This window comes from Canis lupus, chromosome 1 (assembly GCF_003254725.2).
Source record: "Canis lupus dingo isolate Sandy chromosome 1, ASM325472v2, whole genome shotgun sequence".
NCBI lineage: Eukaryota > Metazoa > Chordata > Mammalia > Carnivora > Canidae > Canis > Canis lupus.
In genome coordinates this window covers 90,904,682-90,924,570 of record NC_064243.1, presented here as the reverse complement: position 1 = coordinate 90,924,570, position 19,889 = coordinate 90,904,682, and the positions used below count along the sequence as shown (strand labels likewise).

The 19,889-nt window shown below is 45.0% G+C and overlaps 1 protein-coding gene across 5 annotated transcripts in view; it reads right to left on the bottom strand.

The window, feature by feature from the left end:
- SMARCA2 (SWI/SNF related, matrix associated, actin dependent regulator of chromatin, subfamily a, member 2) overlaps positions 1-19,889 on the bottom strand; it is a 175,119-nt gene that overhangs the window by 82,494 nt on the left and 72,736 nt on the right. For all 5 annotated transcript variants that reach the window (XM_025423415.3, XM_049092459.1, XM_025423418.3 and 2 more), the window contains exons 20-24: positions 11,927-12,034; positions 11,241-11,327; positions 7,983-8,029; positions 5,502-5,668; positions 215-378 (exon numbers count right to left, since the gene is read on the bottom strand). In XM_025423415.3, coding sequence (XP_025279200.1) covers positions 215-378; positions 5,502-5,668; positions 7,983-8,029; positions 11,241-11,327; positions 11,927-12,034 — 573 coding nt within the window. The remainder of the gene's footprint in view (positions 1-214; positions 379-5,501; positions 5,669-7,982; positions 8,030-11,240; positions 11,328-11,926; positions 12,035-19,889) is intronic.

The following is a 19,889-nucleotide window of genomic DNA, read 5'->3' as shown; positions in this document are numbered from 1 at the left end:
CCTTGCCAAGGCGCAGGGAAAGCTGGGGGACGTCTCACCAGCTGGGCTCCGAGGGAGGTGGGGGACGCGCCAGAGAGCGTGCAGGGCCGCCCAGAGAAACGGCCCGCTCTTTGGGAAATCTGCTTTTTCCCGCAAATGTGAATGAGGACACTGACAAGTCGTCCCTCCAGGTCCGGCAGGGACGCTTGGCCACCCACGCCAGAGACAGACAGACCTGGTGAGGATTCCAGTCGCTGTCAAAGATGACCACGGTATCAGCTGCCTGGAGGTTCAAGCCCAGGCCGCCCGCTCGGGTGCTCAGCAGGAAGATGAAATACTGGGACCCGGGCTCGTTGAATTTCTTCAGCAAAGCAGCACGGTCCTCAGACTTGGTGGTGCCTATGGGTAGAGGAAAGTAAAATCTGCCAATTAAGTGCTGTCTGCAAATGGCACGGAGCTAGAGAGAACGGCCGGCCTCCTGGAGAAACAGACTCCTCCGTGGCATGGGTGAGGTAATTCTCTGAGGTTTTTGTACTTTTTCTTTTGAAAGAAACTCTGAGCGTTTCTTTCAGAACGTCTAAAAAAAAAAAAGAGAGAGAGACTTTTCTCAAATCAAGAAAGAACGCTGCCTACTACCCATTGCTTCAAAGTGCTGGGTTTAAACCCTTAGGCCTGGGCGCCTTTGCACCTTTACAAATTCCAGAACATTCTCACGTTACCCTAAAACTTAATGAAAACATTTTCGGGATTTATTTCTGTGCTTTAAAACACCAAATAACTCTTTAAAACCCACCTACACATGTCTACAAAGATTATGGTCATGGTTTAAAGCAATTTTGCCGACGGGCATTAGAGCGAGCACTCGTTTTATGCCAAGAGGGTGGAAACAGAAGGGAAATCGGTTTCCACCTTGTTTTACCGTTTGGATTGCTCCTGAGCATGATCTGGCTGGGAAAAACATAAAACGTGAAAGGAATTATTCTTAGGCTGGTTAGCAAGACTTGAAGCCACGATAACCCCACACACATATGCGTGTGTGTATACATGTGTGCAAAGTCTTTAGTCTGTTCCTCATGTTGGCATTCTGCTCTGTTGAGTTAAAAAGGGTGGTGACCTAAAACCCAACAAAGCAGCATGTGACACACTTGCCGATGGCTGGCCTCATGGTGCCTGGACACATTCCACAACGGGGAATAAGCAGACAGCGCCAAACCCCAGAGCAGAGTGCTCACGTTTAGGGCAGGAAGTCCCCCCAACCTGCCTCCCAAATCAGCTACTCCATCACACACTATGCGTCTGTAATGTATTTACCTGGGAAGCATTGGCGCAGAGTTCTGGAAAAGGCTTTAGGCTTTTGGGAAACACATATGCATGTCACACGATAGCCCCTAAACGCCTGCTATACAAATATTATTTCTACATAGTGTTCTTTTTTTAAGGATGAAAATACACCAGCAGCTTATTTCAGAGGATTAAAACATTTAAGTGACGAGTTTACCAAATCATGTTACCATGAGGGTAACATGGGTAATAATACCCAAACATGAGGGGTATTATTAATTCTTCATATTAATAAAAATAGTCAGTACCCTCCTGAGGAAGGAGGGAAAAATCTCCAATTCGCCCCATATATCCAACGGAGATTAGGACCAAGGGGTTTTGGGGGTTCTCCTCATTAAATGAAGCAATGTTCTTTAAGGGATCATTTTGCTTTCTAAATTAGATTTCAAGTTTAGCCACCTGGCCAAATCCTGCAATGAGAAATGGTAAAGAGTTTAGACTTGGGGGAGGCGCACTAAATGTGCTCTGCTGAATAAGGTTTCAAATATGTGAGGCTCTTTTTTTTTTCTTTTCTTTTTAGAGTTGGCTTTCCAAGACCAAGGTGACCTATTTGTTCACGATGCTAATGAAAGACGAGTTCTACGCTATCATGAAACCTGTTCACTATATCGTCTTTCCAGTTGCAATAATTACTCACATGGAATCACTGTTCACATATATACCCTCTGCCTTGAACCAAATGGAAAGCCACAGAAACAAACAAACAAACAAACAAAAGTTTCTAAAGTAAGGGAAAGAAGGAGTTTCCAGAGGCAATGATGTCTGTTTTCTGACAGCAGGGTACAGTATCTATATACTCTGGGCATGTAAACTCAGTTTTAAATCCACTGAAAATCAATCGGCTAATGACCACATGCATTAAGATATAAATTAAACTAGTTGGTGGCTATGACTCCTTAGGATAAAATACCCCGAAGTACAAAATAAAGCACTGGAAAACAAAAGAAACACCCAAATTATCTGGTCAATAAGCCCTACACCAGATACCTCAAGTAAATAGACTGACCATATATCTGGTGTGAATTCGAACTGTATAACTAGCTGGGAACTTGATGAATTTTCAAAGCCAGAAAAATCCATGATTAAATTACCTTTCATGCAAAGCTATGTCGTTTCTAGTTAACAAGGTTCAGAATTTGCTGGATTACCATTCCCATTAGCCACAGGTTCCCCAAGTCAAGATCTTTGCTGATCATCAGCAATCCTTGGGCTATGTGCTCAGGGAGCTTCAAACCACCGTGTCAGGGTTTATCCACAAGGCAAGTAAATGCTCTTTGCAGGTGGCACAGGATTTCACACCCTCAGTATAAGCATCAGCCCCATGTTCTGTTAGACTTTGAAGTAGAACATAACCAAGAACACAATTAATAGCAAGCCCAATTGTGTTGCAAGTTGCAGAATGTGCCAGAAGGAACACACTGCCAGGCTTTCATGATTACTAATTTTAACTTAGTTTCAGCTGCTTTGGGAAAATTTTGTCTTCTGGGATGCAGCTTCACCACTTGCTCTCACTCAAAAATCATTTCCAGAGAAAACAAAGACTCTAACGGGACAGTAGCCAAATCTGTTCATGCAACCATAATCTTTGCAGAAAAAAAAAGTCTGTTTAGCTGTCATTGAGTGATTTTTTTCCCCCACTGAGGTCAAAAATCTGAGACATCAAATTCGGCAATGAAAATCCGAAGTCATTTTAACTAACGGGTGAAGGGGCAGGTGGTTGGAGGGTGGATTACTTGCAAGTGAGTACATTGATTGCCCATCGATCCTCTCCAGCCCCAAAACAAATGCCTGCTGTTTCTCAAGGGTAGAAGCCTGTGCAGTTTTCTCTACTCCATCTGTAACATTTTATTACGAAGCTTGTTTACTTATTGTCTCCTCCAACCTAATGGTTAAGGGCTCTCTCTGATGGCAGGAACACTGAGTGGCTCCATTCATCTCATATCTCGTTCCAATTCATCGCTTTAAATTTCTGAGTAAGTTCAAAATCATTCTTAAAATGCTGTCGCCAGGAAAGCAGCCTGCGTTTTCAGAGATGGGATGTATCTCCCTGGCTCTGCTAAAACTGATTCTGAACGAAGCTGGAATCAGAGAGATCTAAGTTAGGAACCGGTTTCACAGGTTACCTCATTTCTCTAAACCTTTGTTTTTCCATCTGTCAAACGGGGATCCTATTTGTACCGTGGAAAGGGGAATCAAAGTAGCTTGTTTGCAGAGAATATTAGATTAATAATGTGCATGAAGCGCCTCGCCTGGTATCCCACTGGCAGTTAGGCATTCCAGAAACGCTACCTTTTATGATGATTATTATTAATAACAAACGGATAATAAAGGTCAGCAACCAACAACAGCTTGAAAGATGCTCTCTCGAGTGGGTAAGAAAACATTAGAGAGATTCGTTTCAAGGAAAGTGCTTCTCGCCAGTTTCACAGAATGGAATATTCCAAGGGCACAGTCCTCAAAAGGGGGAGATGCCAAGCCAAAAGCCACAAAGTAATACCAGCGGTTGTGCAGGACACCAGGGCAGGGCTGCCCCTCATCTGAGCTGCAGGGAAGGTGGGCCTGCCCTTCAAACGAGTGCTGACCTCGTCCCTCCCAGAGAGAGACAGGAGAATCAGGTCAAAGGACAGAGGACGAGACACAGTGCAGGAGATGCGCCAAAAGAGACAGACTGGATGACAGAACTGTGTCAGGAACTCAGAAGGAACGCTGACTTAACCATGCATCTGTTTGTGGTGACTTTGGAGGGGAGAGGTAAAAAAGATTTTTAGGGTGCTTGGGTGGCTCAATCAGTTAAGTGTCTGCCTTCATCTCAGGTCATGGTCTCAGGGTCCTGGGATCAAGCCCCACATCGGGCTCCCTGCTCAGCAGGGAGCCTGCTTCTCCCTCTGCTCCACCCCCTGCTCATGCTCTCTCTCAAATAAATAAAACCTTTAAAAAAAAGTTTTAAAAATTCACATGTCTGAGGTACAATTAATTTAAAAATTAATAATATCCTAAGAGGTAGACCACAGAGAGAATTCATTTAAAAAATAAGAGCAACAGAAAGAAGGTCTGAGGTTGGTGTATATCCACTTCTATCGAATTAATGGCAACAGGGGGACAAAATGTTAGGCTGAAAATAAAACAAAACCTTTTATTTTTTTATCTATTTTTTTTTTTTTTACTTATTTATTTTTTTAGCTAGGGCTCCATGCCCAGTGCAGAGCCTAACACGAGGCTCGAACTCATGACCCTGAGATCCAGACCTGAGCTGCGATCGAGAGTCAGACCTTTAACCGACTGGACCAGCCACATGCCCCCAAACAAAAACCTTTTAATGGAACATAAACTTTAAAAATTTAACAATAACTTGAAGATCGCATCAGATACAAATTGATATCAGCAACGCTGCCCTACTCTGTGCGCACAGATTCCAACCATGCTGGCTGAAAACACGCTCCTACTCCTACGTGCCGCCCTTTGGAAGCACGACCCCCTGCCACCGTAGAGGAAATTTGGTATCCTTCACCTTGAAAATACGAGGGCTGGCATCCAAATCATACGGGAGTTTCAGAAATGCCTCTAAATTCATGTTTCCTTCCGTTCGCATTATTTACTAATTTTCTAAAAAGTTGAAATGCCAGGCAGATCAGCCAAATCTTTTACAGAGTCGGGAAAACCCAGGACACAGTGGGGCCCTATCTCTCAACGTGGCAGGGAGATATGTTCTATTTGGAAAAAGAAAGAAGCTTTAATGATAATGCAGAGTCATCTTAAACGAGTAAATAGGGTGTCAGCGAAGAGAGGAGGCACAGCCCTCATCCCCTTCAAATGGGCCTCGGCCCCAAAGCTGAGCGCGTATCGGGAGTACTGGGGGGCGCGCAGGTAACAGGCCATCGGGAGCGGAGGCGGCTTTTAGGTTTTAATTCAGTTTCACTGTTTAATCTCTTAGAACTGCCTCCAAGTCCACTTGTGCTGGCTTGCCTGGGGGGGCTAAACAGCTGTGCAAGTGGTTTTGGCTGATTTTTAAGCCAGATGATGTAAAAATTGCTATCTGGGGAGGCTGCGCTCACCCGCTAGTTAGCTCTCCAACAGCTCCCCCCTCCTGGGGCTCGGGCGCACCCGGGCCACCCCGACCCCCATGGCCAGCACCCTCCCTGGCGGGGGCTCCCGGGCCCAAGCCCGACCCCGATGGGACTCACCGTCAAGGCGGAGATACAGGAAGTTCCGAAAAGCAAAGTAATCCTCCATGATGGTCATGAGGGACGTCATCTGGCAGAAAAGCAGCACGCGGTGATTAGTGGCTCTCAGTTTTGGCAGAATACGATCAAGCAGCTCAAACTTCCCCGAGGCCCGATACAGCTCAGCCCTGAACCCAGAAAGGCAAAACAAGAAGACGGTATTGCTGCAGTCTTCTTGAAGGATCCCGGGTGGCCTGGCTTTTCAGGCACTGCCTGGTGTGTCGGGAACATTCAGCGGAATAACGGTGGGATGAAGGAATGAGTGGGTATCCCCTCCAGGGCGATGGGGCCACGCCATGGCAAAAAGGAAATACTGCTATACACAACCGACAAGGAGTACGTTGTACATGCCAAGGACGGCGACAGATTTTGGAGGGAGAACATCCTTGCGTGTTCCTAATACTCCTGCATGCTCTCTCCCTCTCTCTCTCCCCCTCTGCGCCCTCTCTCTCTCTCTCGTCCACACATAGCCATGAATGTGTTGTGTTTCCTTAACATGCTACCTGGTAAGCCCATAAGATTATTAAGTTAGGGGCCCTCAGGATGCGTCCAAATATTTATTGAGCACCTACTACCTGCCCGGCACAATTCCAGGCATGTGGATGGCGATGAGAAAAATAGGATCCCCGCCTTCAGTGCGGCCAATTGCAAGTTGTGATAAGCCAGAGGCATTAGGCACAGGCAGAGGAAAAGTAACAAGTGGCTGTGGGACAACGTGTGCCCACATGTGACATCTTTAAATTAGAGCAGGGCTTGGCAAATATAGGCCCTGGCCTGCTGCCTTCTCTTGTAAATAGAGGGAATGGAACGCAGCCAGGTTAGCGTGTTTCCGTTTTTGTCTACAGCTGCTTTTCACACCACACGATGGCAAAGTTGGGACAGAGACTTTGCGACCCACCAAAGCAAAAATATTCAAGATCTGGCCCTTTCTAGAAGAAACTCTGCAGGACCTTGATGCAGGTGGCCTTGCTGAAGAAAGAAGAGTTTAGCCAAAACCTCAAATAATGAGCAGAAAGGCAGCTGGCTGAAGAACAGGGGGCTTGAAGGAAGAGCAGGAGAGGGGTGGAGACTCCAGGAAGTGGGCCGAGTATGTGCAAAGGCCCTGTGGAGTAAAGAAGCCCAGTGGGTCTGAGCTGCTGAGCCTGAGCGACAGGGGCATTCTGGAGAGGCGCACAGGGAGGTAGCTGGTGGGAGGAGGGGACAGATGCTCTTTTAGCCACAATGAGTGTGTTAGCTCTAAGTGCCATGGAAAGCCACCAACGGATCTGCAACAGGGCTGTGGCGAGACCTCCCACATCTTTCCAGAAGATCGCCATGTACACTATAGGAACCGGCTGGGCAGGGGACAAGAGGCCTGGCTGACACAGAAGTTCAGATCAAAAAGGGATGGTGGTGAGTGCTGCTGCCAGAGGGTCCGTGAGCCAAAGCAAGGCCTTTTCCCTTACATAATAAACAACTTCTCTCTTTTGCAAACTGGGGCATGTTAAATCATTAAAACTTAATTGTATGGATGATATGGCTGGGGAAACCCATCAGGTCTACGACACTGAAATGTGTCATCTGGTAGCTGATTTTGTGACACAGTGCGCATTGTCCCTAACAGACACATTTTCAAGTGTGTGTCTTCCCACCACCAGTCCCCCGCTCCAACCTCTGTCCTCCAAATGTCTCCTGTAGCCGTGGTTTCAGCTTGCAACCCCAGCCATGTGATGGCACCAGGAGTGACCACGGGACCCAGAGCACAGGGAAGCAAGCAGGACTAGGAGGGCCTAGTGGCACTGGTTCTATCTAGACAGGTCCCAGTTTCTATTGCTTTAGCCCAGTGACACCATCTGTCTGCCTTTGGGATCCAAGAATGGCCCCTACATCCTAATAATCAATTTTCCCTGGTGCGAAACAGAGAGACCTTCTGTTGATGCAAGTTTCTTTTCTGTTGTTGTTGCAAGGCATGACACTCTTTTAATGCGCACTAATTAAAAAAAAAGTTTCTTAGATGGACCGTACTTTGATGAATTACTGTAAAGTCACACATAATTTTGGCAGATGAGATATTTCCTCTCACGCACGTCAGTGTTAAGTATCAACTTGAAATTTAATACGATAAATTCTCTTTTGGCCCAAGCTATGCTATTGGTGATAAGTAACAACTCTCTGAAGTTTCCATGACATTTTTAGGACACTAGGATACTCTTAAGTTCATTAAATGAGATCTACGTCCTTTGAATAGCCACCTGCTCAGGGCATGCGGTAATTTATGCCAGTAACATAAAAGAGAAAACAGGTATCATTTTGGTTCACAACCCCTATATGCTCTGCTGAGGTGAGGGGAGGGCACAGGAGCCTGGCGGTAGGTACGTGTGTGATAGGAAACACTATGGAGGGAAAAGCTTAAGTATGACCAACAAACTACTTTTTGGAAGAAAGATAAATTTTAAGATTTACCCATTGATGACTCCATTTGAATAGCCCAGGTGTTCAGCAAAAGATTCCTTTAAAATGGAGAGGAGAAAAAAAAAATGATTAAAAAAAAAAACCCACCCGGATATGTAAATTATTAACTTAATAATTACTCTGAGTGACGTCATTCCGTGTATTTCTAGAATATAGTTAAACAAAATAATAAGTAAAAAAAAATATTCGTTAGCTGATCAACCAGAAACTCAATGTCATTGAATTCACACTTTTTGTTTTTTTTTTTTTTTGCTTTTTTTATTTTTTTTTATTTTTTTTTTTTATTTTTTTTTGAATTCACACTTTTTGTTCTGCCACGAATGTGTCCCAGGAGTTTTGTCTCCAGAATCTTGTACTGAAATTCTCATCAAACAGTGACTAAGCATCTACTGAGCCAGGGGTGAGCCATGTAGGTACAGGGGATCCAGAAACAACTCAAGGATCTAACCCCAAGGAGTTTATAGAGTCTAGACTCGAGGAAGAGCCTAATGCAAGCTGATCAGGATTCAGATGTGCACTGAAAACATACTGCAAAAAAAATTCAACAGTAAAGGTAGCAGTGATCGTGCACCATGTTCTAAATCTGTGTTTAGAGAAAACCTGAAATCCCTCCATACTGTGCTTTTTTCCTGTTACAAAGAAGGCCCTCAGTGGACACCGACCCCTCCCTTTGGTGCCTGGCCTTCCATTTTTAAAAAATACAGAATTTTAAATTTAAAGCGAGAATTTCTAGGATTTCAAATTGAACTTAAACTACTTGATCCCATCATCCCCTCCCCGCACTGATCCTGTACAAGAAATAAATTCCGGTCCTCTGTGTGGTGTTTCCAGGCTTGCTGGATGGAACGGGGGACCATCTGTGGAGAAGGAGAGCGGATCACACCTTCACATCAGCCGCCCGCTGACTCCCTCCCCTGCTTCCTTTCTTCCCCCACTGGCAAAGCTTTGCCTCCCAGGGGGGCACATCTCTGCCTACGACTCTCCTCTCACATACACTCATCACCCACGGTGGGTTCTGGCCCCTCACAACGCTGCCCCGCTGGCAAAATCAAAGGTGATGGACAACAGCCTCAAGCCCACTCTGACCCCAAGAGCCATGCCTTCTCTCTCCACCAGCAGCCACTCCTCGCTAGATCTTTTGGGATCCATCCCTATCACCTAAGCAGGGCTGTGAAAACCAAAGAGATGGCACATGCCAGTGCACAGTGATAAATTGAGAGATTAGCATAGTTTTAAAAATGTCTTCATTTTGCCTGGTTTGGAAGTCCTTGGGGGAAACCATGAGCCCAGCAGAGAGACAGGGGCTTCTGGGGTGACTTCCTATGACTGAACGTGGTGTGCCAAAGGGTACGAAGACACAGGCAAAATGCACACACGCCAACTCTGAGCCATAGCTGTGGCTCCGCGTGCCAGTGGCTGAGGGTCTCCTTCCTGGTGATAACGCTTCTGAAAGTTTTAATGTTAAAATTTTTTTTGCAAATCAGAGTCTGTCTTTCTATTGACGCCTATTTAAAATGTAAATATGCAGGGAATGGAAGGCAAGTTACTTAAAACGCAGCTCCTTTTATGATTCTCCCCTCCCCAGGTTCTCCAGACAGAAGCCCCCTTCCTGACACCATCTAGCATGTTTCAAAGGCTAATTTTTGCATGACAGCCAAAATGAAGTAAGACTGACACTTAATTTTCATAACTTCTAAGTCCTGTACCCTTCTATGAATGAGAATAAATATCTCAAAATTGTTTTCGGGAAAGGGGAAGGGTGATGGGTTCACCTGACAAGACCCTGGTCTTTTTTCATCACTTGACATTTTTTTGCCCCCCCCCCCCCCCCCCCCCGCCACCACACCGGTCACAAACCAATAAGGATCCACCACTAATTCATGGATACCTTCCATCTGTTTAATATATGTTAGCGGTTTCCAAGATGCTTTCTCACTTATTATTATTATTATCATTATCATTATTATTATTTTTAAAGTTTAGCCGCTGCCAATCCCATAATCTAGCACCACGTGATGACAAGTCCAGGGCCCTGAAGCTTGGACATGAGGAGAGATTTTCACCAGGTCAGGGTTACAGAGTGGCCCGGGACACGGCCTCATTGCTGCACGCTGGATTCTCCTTCACTCTGTGTCTTAAATATCTGTGACTTGTGGGTAGGACTTGACTTCTGTGGCTAGTATGGTGGCTGTTGTCACTTTCCTTGGATCTGGAGCTTGTTAGCCTATAGACACTCTGCCCTCTGGCTGTGCAGGCAGCAGCAGTGTCAGGCTGGGAGAGGTCTCCAGAACAGGTAGAGGGTGTGCAATAAATACTTGTATCTGACAAGTGTGATTGCCAAAAATAAGAGGGGGGGGGGGAAGAATCATCAAAAGCCAAGAAATACTCAAAGTCAAGAGTATTTGAGCTTGATTTTCACACTGTAATCATTTAAATTCTGACTTCCAGAACCTTCTATTTTCTTTTTAATGAACCAGTGTGGGCACTGGGGGCCCGCAGTGCCCGGTTTCCTGGAGCCCCATGTGCCATGGGAAGTAGGCTGTGCCACGACCACATGCATCAGCGGTGACACTCCTTTTCCTTCCTGCTCTGGTCAATTGCTCCCATGAGGGTGAAATTCTGTCAATTTTGGAAACTTGCACGTGGTGAACAGGGCAGAAAATGTCCTCGCCCCTAAAACTAGCTTGGTGAGACACCCCTAAAACTAGCTTTGTGAGACCAGAGTGTCAGGATAAAAGCCAGGATTTACACTGTCAGGATAGAAGCCAGCAAAGGAAAAATGCAGATCTAAGTAATAACAGTACCGAAGTCAGTGTCTTTTACAAAGAAAATATTTCGAGAGCATCTTCCTCTTGAGCGGGTACAAATACGATACTTTAATATTTTTCACAGCATCCTCCGGAGGAAGCCGGATGTATTCATCATTACCTTCAATTTCATAGCTCCTACCATAACAAGGCAATTCACAGCACTTACCCAAACCCACATAATGAGCACGAGCTTGCAGTATTTTCTCACCGCTTCAAACCCTTGGTTATAAAATTCCAGATGCTCAAGTGCTTGGTGCCAATGAAAATCCATAACCAGAAAACTCACGTTTGTTAATTCTGCTCGCCGAGCTATCAGAACATGTCATTTCAACGTCCACACATATTTCAACCCTCTTTCCTTCCTTTTTTTTTTCTTTTTCTTTTAAAAGTAGTATTAGTAGGAATAATGCAATCAGGATTAGAATCGAAGCAGACTTACCTCAATGTGCTGAAACATGTATGGGTGGTTGCAGATTTTTCTCAACTGCATGATAGTGTTCATGAGTGTCTTAGCACCTCCCTTCCCCTGGGAACGAGTGGAGAGAGCAAACACAGAACAAATTGTTAATTGACCAAATACCCCTTGTTTTTAAAAAGTAGACTTTCACAGAGAGGGCCATAGGTCTTCCTGTAACCTACACCTATCGGGGTCCGGAGCTCCTGTTCTATAGCAGTTTCTGAGTTACAGATACAGCATCTTTCTCGACTGACTTATCCTACCAGAGGGAATCATACCGAGTTGATGGCTTTGTGACACGACTGTCTGTTCCCCAGGATTCTGGGAAGACAGAAGCATGGAACAGATGCCCAGGGAGTGACACAGGATTTTAAAACCTTCTAAGGTGCCACCCCACATTTGGGTGGAATACATTCCCTGCAGAACTGACATGAGCAGAGCTAAAAGCTATTTTGGTGATGCGAACATGCTCCATTCTTCCTGCCCCAATGTAGTTTGCAACAAAGAGGTTGCGAGATTTCCTTTGGCAGCTACGGCAGCTATAGGAAAGGCCCAGAAATTTGCTTGAACAGGCCAGCGTTAGCAGGACTGCTTCCTGGGGGGTATCTGGCGTCGCGGCCAGGAGAAGACAGACAACACGCTGAGTTGCATCATCTCCTGAAACGGACCTTCTTATCTTTCTCAGAGCCATCCGTGAGGAGGATCCCTTTGGCTTGCATGTGGCGATAGAGGATCTTCTGCAGCGCTGACATGTCACACTTGATCACGTATTCCACCTGGGGGAGACAGAACAGTGAGGAGGACAGGTAGGAGCAGGACAGAGAAGGGGCCCGTCCTCAGAAGACTGTGGAGATGCAGAAGCAGGTGGCACTCCTGGAATTCTCCAGAAACGGTTGCCTCCGTTTCCCCTCCTTGGAATCCTCCTTGGATTCATGGGGTGGAGGGTGAGATGGGAGCAGTGGTGGAGACCACGGTCATCACTGCTAATGGTACCAGGACGATGCAGGGACCTGCCAAAGGTTGTGTGTGATTGAGGCTAGGGGCATGTTTTCTGAAATTTCCTGACTTGCTCCATATTTGAGAGAGAGAAAGAGAGAGAAGCTTATGAATTGTTCGAAGAAGCCCAATATAGAGTATTTCCTAGTATTTCTTACCATTTCCCAGCTCTACCCCCCTTTCGTATGAACAGAAAATTAGTGACTAACCAGTATCTCAAGATTTTCTCCATAAGACATTTTTCTAAATGGTCATATGTAGAGATTCCCAGTACTAATCTGAAAGGATTTTATTTACTTATTTGAGAGAGAGAGAGAGAGAGAGAGAGCACAATGAACCCAGGAGGCAGGGAGGGGTAGATGGAGAGGAAGAAGCAGACTCCCCACTGAGCAGGGAGCCTGACTTGGGGCTTCATCCCAGGATCTCAACCGAGATCTTGACCTGAGCTGAAGGCAGACGCTTAGCCGACAGAGCCACCCAGGTGCCTCTGGACACAACTTTATGACCATCTAAAGAAGGCAAAGCCTCATGTGCCTCCAGTCGGATGTCTGTGAAAAATCCTATTTAAAACAGTTAAAGGGAATTCACGTGCCCTTGGCTTAGCACACACCTGCAATACTTCTAGCATGTTCTTAATGCATAAAAATCTGCCTTCATTATTTCCTAGTATTATTTTCTTTATTAAAAAAAATCCCCAGAATACAAATGTGCAATTTTCATAATAAACGCCAGATAAATGCCTAGAAATCTGCAGAATGTGATTAAAAGTAAATCAGCAAGCTGCCTAATGTTTAACAAACTGATTAAAAATGATCAGGTTATTTTCAGCTCCGAGGGCCAGGGCGAGGAGGTCACAGATGAAGGGAAGTTGAATATTCATTCAATTGTTGCTTCAGAAGGAACCTGTCAGGCCACATGAAACTGCAATTAATAGCCTTTTGCCACTTGTTTGGATGCACCAAGTAAGACTGGAGAAAGGCTGGCTCCTTTACAGAAAAGTTAAGGGAAGCAGGTGACCTTCCATATACTTGTTTTGTTTGTTTGTTTGCTTGTTTTTTCTTTTCTCTCTCTTTTTTTTTTTTTTAATGACCTTCTTGGCCAGGGGGGAAAAACAAATCCCCACGTTTGATAAATAAGAATAACATACTTACTACAGCCTTTCTGTTTTGGATTCCTGATCGTGTCCTATTTTTAACGCACTTTGACATTTCCCAAGAGCTGTTCACCCTCAGTGAAATTCAATCATGGTGAAGATAAGCGTTAGGCAACTTCACACTGTGACAAGCAGGAGCGTAAAAACGGCACCTGGGGAGGGGGGGGGCCTGGGTGGCTCAGCTGAAGACCTGACTCTTGACTTCAGCTCGGGTCATGATCTCAGGGTCCTGAGACCAAGGCCTGCGTTAGGCTCTGTGCTCAACACGGAGTCTACTGCAGATTCTGTCCCTGCCCCACTCTCTAAAATTTTTTTTAAAATATTTAAAAAATAATGGCACCAAGGACTAATATCACTGAGCTCTTTCGGAAAGCTGTACGTGCCTTCTCTCATCTGACCCCTCAAGAGCTCTGGGAGAGGGTTACATGTTGCATCTGCATTTTATACAGGACCTGAGCATCAGAAAAGTTAAGAAGCTGGCTCAAAATGATGGGGGTTTTCAATGATGCAGTTAGGACTGGAAACTGAGTGCACTCTTCTAAGCTCTCTGCTAAGGATGAATAACCAAGGAGCCCGTTGGTTATGAACGGCTTTCCCACGTTCACTACCACCAGGGCTTCTCTGCCAGAAGAGATGAGTCCTGCTGGCCAAACACGCCCTCAGTGCTCAAGTCAGCAGACAGGCGAGCCCATCCGGAGGACCCAACAGCTGCCCCACGATGGGGAAGCCTCCCTAACCCTCCTCCCTGCACCCTCAGAGGACCCAGATGTGGGTCTGATACACAGGATGGAAATCACCACCATAGTAAGCTTCACAACAGTGTTTGAAAGTTGCTCCCTGAGCCTTCTCCGATGACTCCAAGCTTTGTTTGACTTTATTCTTCTCTCCAGGCCTGGGGCTGGGCTGGGGGGTGACCTCCTACTCAACCTTAAGGGCTTAAAACGTCCTCCTCCATCACCACAGTTCTCGGCTGAAGTCAATTTCTCCTTTCATTTCCCTCAAGGAAGTGGTTATGAAGCTTTTTTGCTGGCATCCCCTCATCAGACATGCGAGAGCACATCTTCCCAATATATGCCCATGCCTTTGTTTATGAATTATATGTATGCACTAATGTCAATGTCTAAAGACACATGTGAATTTTAGGGTATGGTCATCAATGTGAAAAGCAACCGATTTATTTCCAGGGGCCAACGTGATGACACCTAATTTTTTTTTCAGCCAATTCCTGCCCAGTTACCCTATGATGAAGCTGATGAAACCCACATGAGGAACCGGAGAAGAGACAGGACCTCCTTTTGCTCAGTTTACCTAGGCTTATGTGCTTCTTCTTCTGTTCAACCTGCAATCCTTTGCAGAATCATTTTAACCCCTTTGTGCATGCTGGGGCCAGAAGTATTGGTTTGAGTTAAAATCAGATCCTCCATCCTCTGGTCTGGGTACAGGGAATCCCATACTGCCTCACAGTGGGCAGGAAGAGCAGGAGGTGGGGTGGGGGGAGGGTGGGTGGAATGTCAGATGCCCCTGAGGTATGGTGCTCCCCATCATGCTCCCCCTGGGATGACCTCTCCAACCCAGCCCAGACACATGAGCAACTTTCTGACCCCCGCACCACATGGGTACCAGGGTGAGTCTGTAGGTTAAATGCCAACAAAGCTTCATTTTTTATTTTTAAAAGTTAACCTACAGGGAAGTTCTAAAATCTTTTTCCACATCCCAATGGAATCCTAGTAGATGCTCCTGCCCAAACACGGCCCCTCCCCCACAGGTGTGTTATAAGCACACCCTGCCCTGAAGTACGTGAATGCCTGCATTGTTCATCCGGATGGGGTACACGAGGCTGCCTTTCATCGTCATGCCCTTGCTCAAGGTGACAGACCTTGTCTCCACACCACGTCTGCTGACCTGTCACACCACACTTGTTTCCAGTGTGGCTCCTACACTGGAAGAATTATAAAGTAGACATACAGACGGAATGGCAGGGACCAAGTAGAGAAATTTCTATGATAATCATGCCCCCTAAACTCTGTTGGGCCTGAGTGCACCCCCAGAGATGTGATGGCATCGGATGACGGCAGGGATGCAGAAGTTCCTCGAACTAAGCTGGCACTGCAGGAAATGCAACCTGGGCCTTGTTAACAGGGAGGAGTCCCCTCCACGAGTGAGGCTGGCGAGGGCCACTGGGGCTATTTTTGCTCTAGAGAGATGTAAAACTGAGGTGCTGACCTCACATACAGGATGATTACCTCCCAAGGATTCTTATGTTAGTAAGTGATCAACAGGTCCCTATAAGGAGCCACATCAGGTGACTGTAGGGGTCTGGAGTCTCCCCCACATACCCCTGTAGAAGTATCCAGGCTTCATTCATAGTTTCTGCCTGAGTACTGTACTTCACTTACAAGTTCCCTTCCAAAAGGATGTATTATTGGAACAACAATGAACCCAGACAACTGTGTGTGATAGGTTACCACCTTCTGAACTGAGATTTCCAAACAATAAGACCATATGTTTCAAAGGCCCAGGTTCTGGAATCTATGATGTTGAGAGAGGAACAAAGTAATGATTGATTACATCAAGCCTTCCAGATGTTTATATGATGAATATAAATATGCAAGCTGCCCATCTGAGCGAAGCTTATTTGTTCTTTTACACAGATTAAATCACAGTCAGGATCAATTTTAGGTAGGTCAGCCTTTAGTTAACCTCAGACATTGTATACATATTTTAGCATGTTTAGACATCAATACATATACAGGTGTTTGCAAGTACAGTTGGCTCTTGATTATACAGGAATTAACAAAGGGGACAGTCAGCACAAACAACCCCAAACGGGAGCTAAATCGCAAAATCAATTTTTATTCAGTTTATGTGAGGTTTTACATATGGCCTCTTGTATGAGCTGCCATTCCTTCCTGAGGGTAAGGAATGGATTTTATGCTACAGCTTGCTGGTGGTGCTGGGAGCACTGGGGGGACGGTACAGTCCCTTGCTCATTAGGTACGTCACTGGACTCATTACTATATTAAATACTCATTGATTAAAACTAATTTTTATTAAATGCTTATCCATTAAAAACTAATCTTTCTATGAAACAGAGCTGTACTTATCAAGCTTTTGGCCCTTCTATGCCTGCTTCAGTTATATCTGAGCTCAGTCTACCTGTACAAGACAGAACTACTGTTTAGGACATACAAAATATATTTTGTATTTTAAGAGTTTTTCTGTCTTAAAACTCAGCAATAAGAAAAGAAATGACCCAATTAAAAAACAAACAAATAGGGACGCCTGGGTGGCTCAGTGGTTGAGTGTCTGCCTTCGGCTGAGGGCTTGATCCCGGGGTCCTGCGATCAAGTCCCACATCAGGCTCCCCGCAGGGAGCCTGTTTCTCCCTCAGCCTATGTCTCTGCCTCTCTCTCTCTGTGTCTCATGAATAAATAAATAAAATCTTTAAAAACAAACAAATGGGCAAAAGATTTGAGTACCAGGGGAGTCAGGGGAACCAATCACTTCATCAAAGAAGAGATATGGATGCCAAATGAGCAATGAAAAGAGGCCCAACATCAGTGGATGTTAGAGAAATGCAAATTTATTACAAGATACCAGTCCAACGAAAGATGAATGGATAAAGAAGATGTGGTCTATGTATACAATGGAATATTACTCAGCTATTAGAAATGACAAATACCCACCATTTGCTTCAACGTGGATGGAACTGGAGGGTATTATGCTGAGTGAAGTAAGTCAATCGGAGAAGGACAAACAGTGTATGTTCTCATTCATTTGGGGAATATAAATAATAGTGAAAGGGAATATAAGGGAAGGGAGAAGAAATGTGTGGGAAATATCAGAAAGGGAGACAGAACGTAAAGACTGCTAACTCTGGGAAACGAACTAGGGTTGGTGGAAGGGGAGAAGGGAGGGGGGTGGGAGTGAATGGGTGACGGGCACTGGGGGTTATTCTGTATGTTAGTAAATTGAACACCAATAAAAAATAAATTAAAAAAAAATAAAGGCACTTACTATATACCTATAAAAAAAAAAAGATACCAGTGCACACCTGTTGAAATGGCTAAAAAGGTCAAGAACACTGACGGTACCCGATGAGAACTGACGAGAACGTGGAAGCAATGCAAGGCTCAGACATTGCTGGTGCAACTGCACGATGGTTCTGGAAGTTTCCTATAGAGCTATGCATGCCCTTAGCATAGGACCCGGCGACCCCACCCATGGGTCTTCACTCCAGTGAAATAAAAACTTATGTTCATGCAGGAACCCATATAACACCATGCATACAGCAGAGGCATCCATGATTGTCAAAAATCAGAGACAACCCCACCATCCCAACTGAGTGGACAGATTCACTATGGCGCATCCATAGATGAGAATACTAACTCAACAATAAAAATGAGACAGACATTGATATGGGCAACCACTTGGATGGAGCTCAAACATGTTGGGCTAAGTGAAGAAAACCCAGATGCAAAAGGTCTGAGGAGACATGATGTCTGATTCCAGCCATGTGACGTTTGGAAAAGGCAGGGCTCTAGGGATGGAAAACAGATTAGGGGTCGCATGAGGCTCAGGTTATGGACAGGATCTGACTAAAACCAAGCAGCACCAGGGGCGTCTGGGGGCTGCTGGGAGGGAGAAATGTTCTTCCCCTTAACTGTGGGTATGGTTAACATTTGTCAAAGCCCACAGAACTGCATACCCGAAAGACTGAATTTTATTATACAGAAATTTAGAAAGAAAATTAAAAACCACTTCCCTGACTGGTTGCTTTTCAGGAGAGCATTGGAGAATGACTGCTATGGAAGAGCTAGCCTTTTTCCTGCCATCAGCCAGGATTCCTTCCCAGGGTCTTTAGGGAGGCTGAGAAAGACAGACACGCTGTTTGTGGCTGTAAGCAGATGGTGGCAGAGGGAAGCTCCTTACCCCTTGAGATGATGCTTCAATGGCCAATTTTCCTCAGGATAAAAAACAAAAAACCTAACAAGATAGAGAAAGTGGAGATGGAGCACAGGACAGGCCACATCCACAGCTACGTACGTGCACTAAGTGATTGGTTCCCCTGACCCCCCTAGAAAGGTTGATGAGCAGAGGCAAGGGAGGACCACAGGATGTGCGAGGAGGAGTGGAGGGTGAGAAGGAACTTGAGGCCAACAGCAATGAACTATTCTAGTTCTACATACTGGACAGAGCAATAGGAGTTGAGAGTAAGGAGTATGGCAGGGGCAATGGTCAGGAGTTGAGAGCCTACCGCATGCCAGGGTTAGACTCATGGGTCTTACAGCCATTTAATCCGCTCAACTATTCTGTGAGGCAGGTATTATTTCTTTGCCAGTTATTGATGAGAACACAGAGGCCCACTGTGTTACTGACCAATGTCACACAGTTAGTAAGAGACAGGGCATGGGATAGGGACCTGTGTCCGCTCCGACAGGCAGAGCCATGATTTCCACTCCACTGAGCTGTCTCTATAAAAGGTGGCTTATCCGTAGATGATATACCACATATGGGGCAGTTAACATACCCCAAATAATACTTTGGGTCTTAAAGAATATAAGTGTACTTTATTCAGGAGACACGCTCTCTAAAATCTAACCCTAATTTTTTTTTAAAGTTTATCAAAACCCATGAAGCTGTCTTGTGGAAGGAACGGTGAAATAAATATTTTAGTAAAGCAAAGAATTCCTTTGTGATATAACCGATCACCCCATAACCTTTATGATGGGCAGGTTTGGAGTTTTATAGAATGGATTTTCTTAAAACAGGGCAAACTCCCAAGTTGTGATATGCTTTTAAAAATCTATATTAGCCAGTCTTAGAAATTAAGTAAATAAGATGAAGTTTTGTAGAATGAATAAATGAAGACCTTTAGTTAACCACCTTTTATTCTATATCTCTGCTAAAGAAACAAAAGAACTCTAGGACACAAAATAGTTGACATCCATCTCTATACCTTGCAGGACCCCTTGCCAGGAATATAGTTCAAGGAGGCCACATGACCCCTGGACCCATTCCCCAGTTTATTCAGTAACTAGGTCTATGGTGAACAGTAAGAGAGTTACCCAAACATGCCAAGACCATAGGAAGTCAAAAAAATATCAACAGCATTCAACCCCCAAGATGCATTCAGTGGCAAAATAAAAAACTTAAATATTTAGGCTTCTGCTGGGGTAAGCATGGTATAAGAACTGTGCTTATTTTTAATTATTTTCCCCTGACTGTTAATGAAGAGGGGAATTGGGAACAGAATTCTCAATAAAGTGATCAACTTTGTACCCTATCTTGTCAACTCCCACTTAGGAAATGAATAGGAGGAACCAATCTGTACCAACCCACCACCCCACCCCCAGTCATTACACAGAAAAACACAACAATGCAGAAATACACTTTTCAGAATTGACTTCTCTACAGAGAAAACTCAGATCCAAATATCTCTCATGCAACAAATAGTAGGCGAAGCCAAACAACCTATCTCT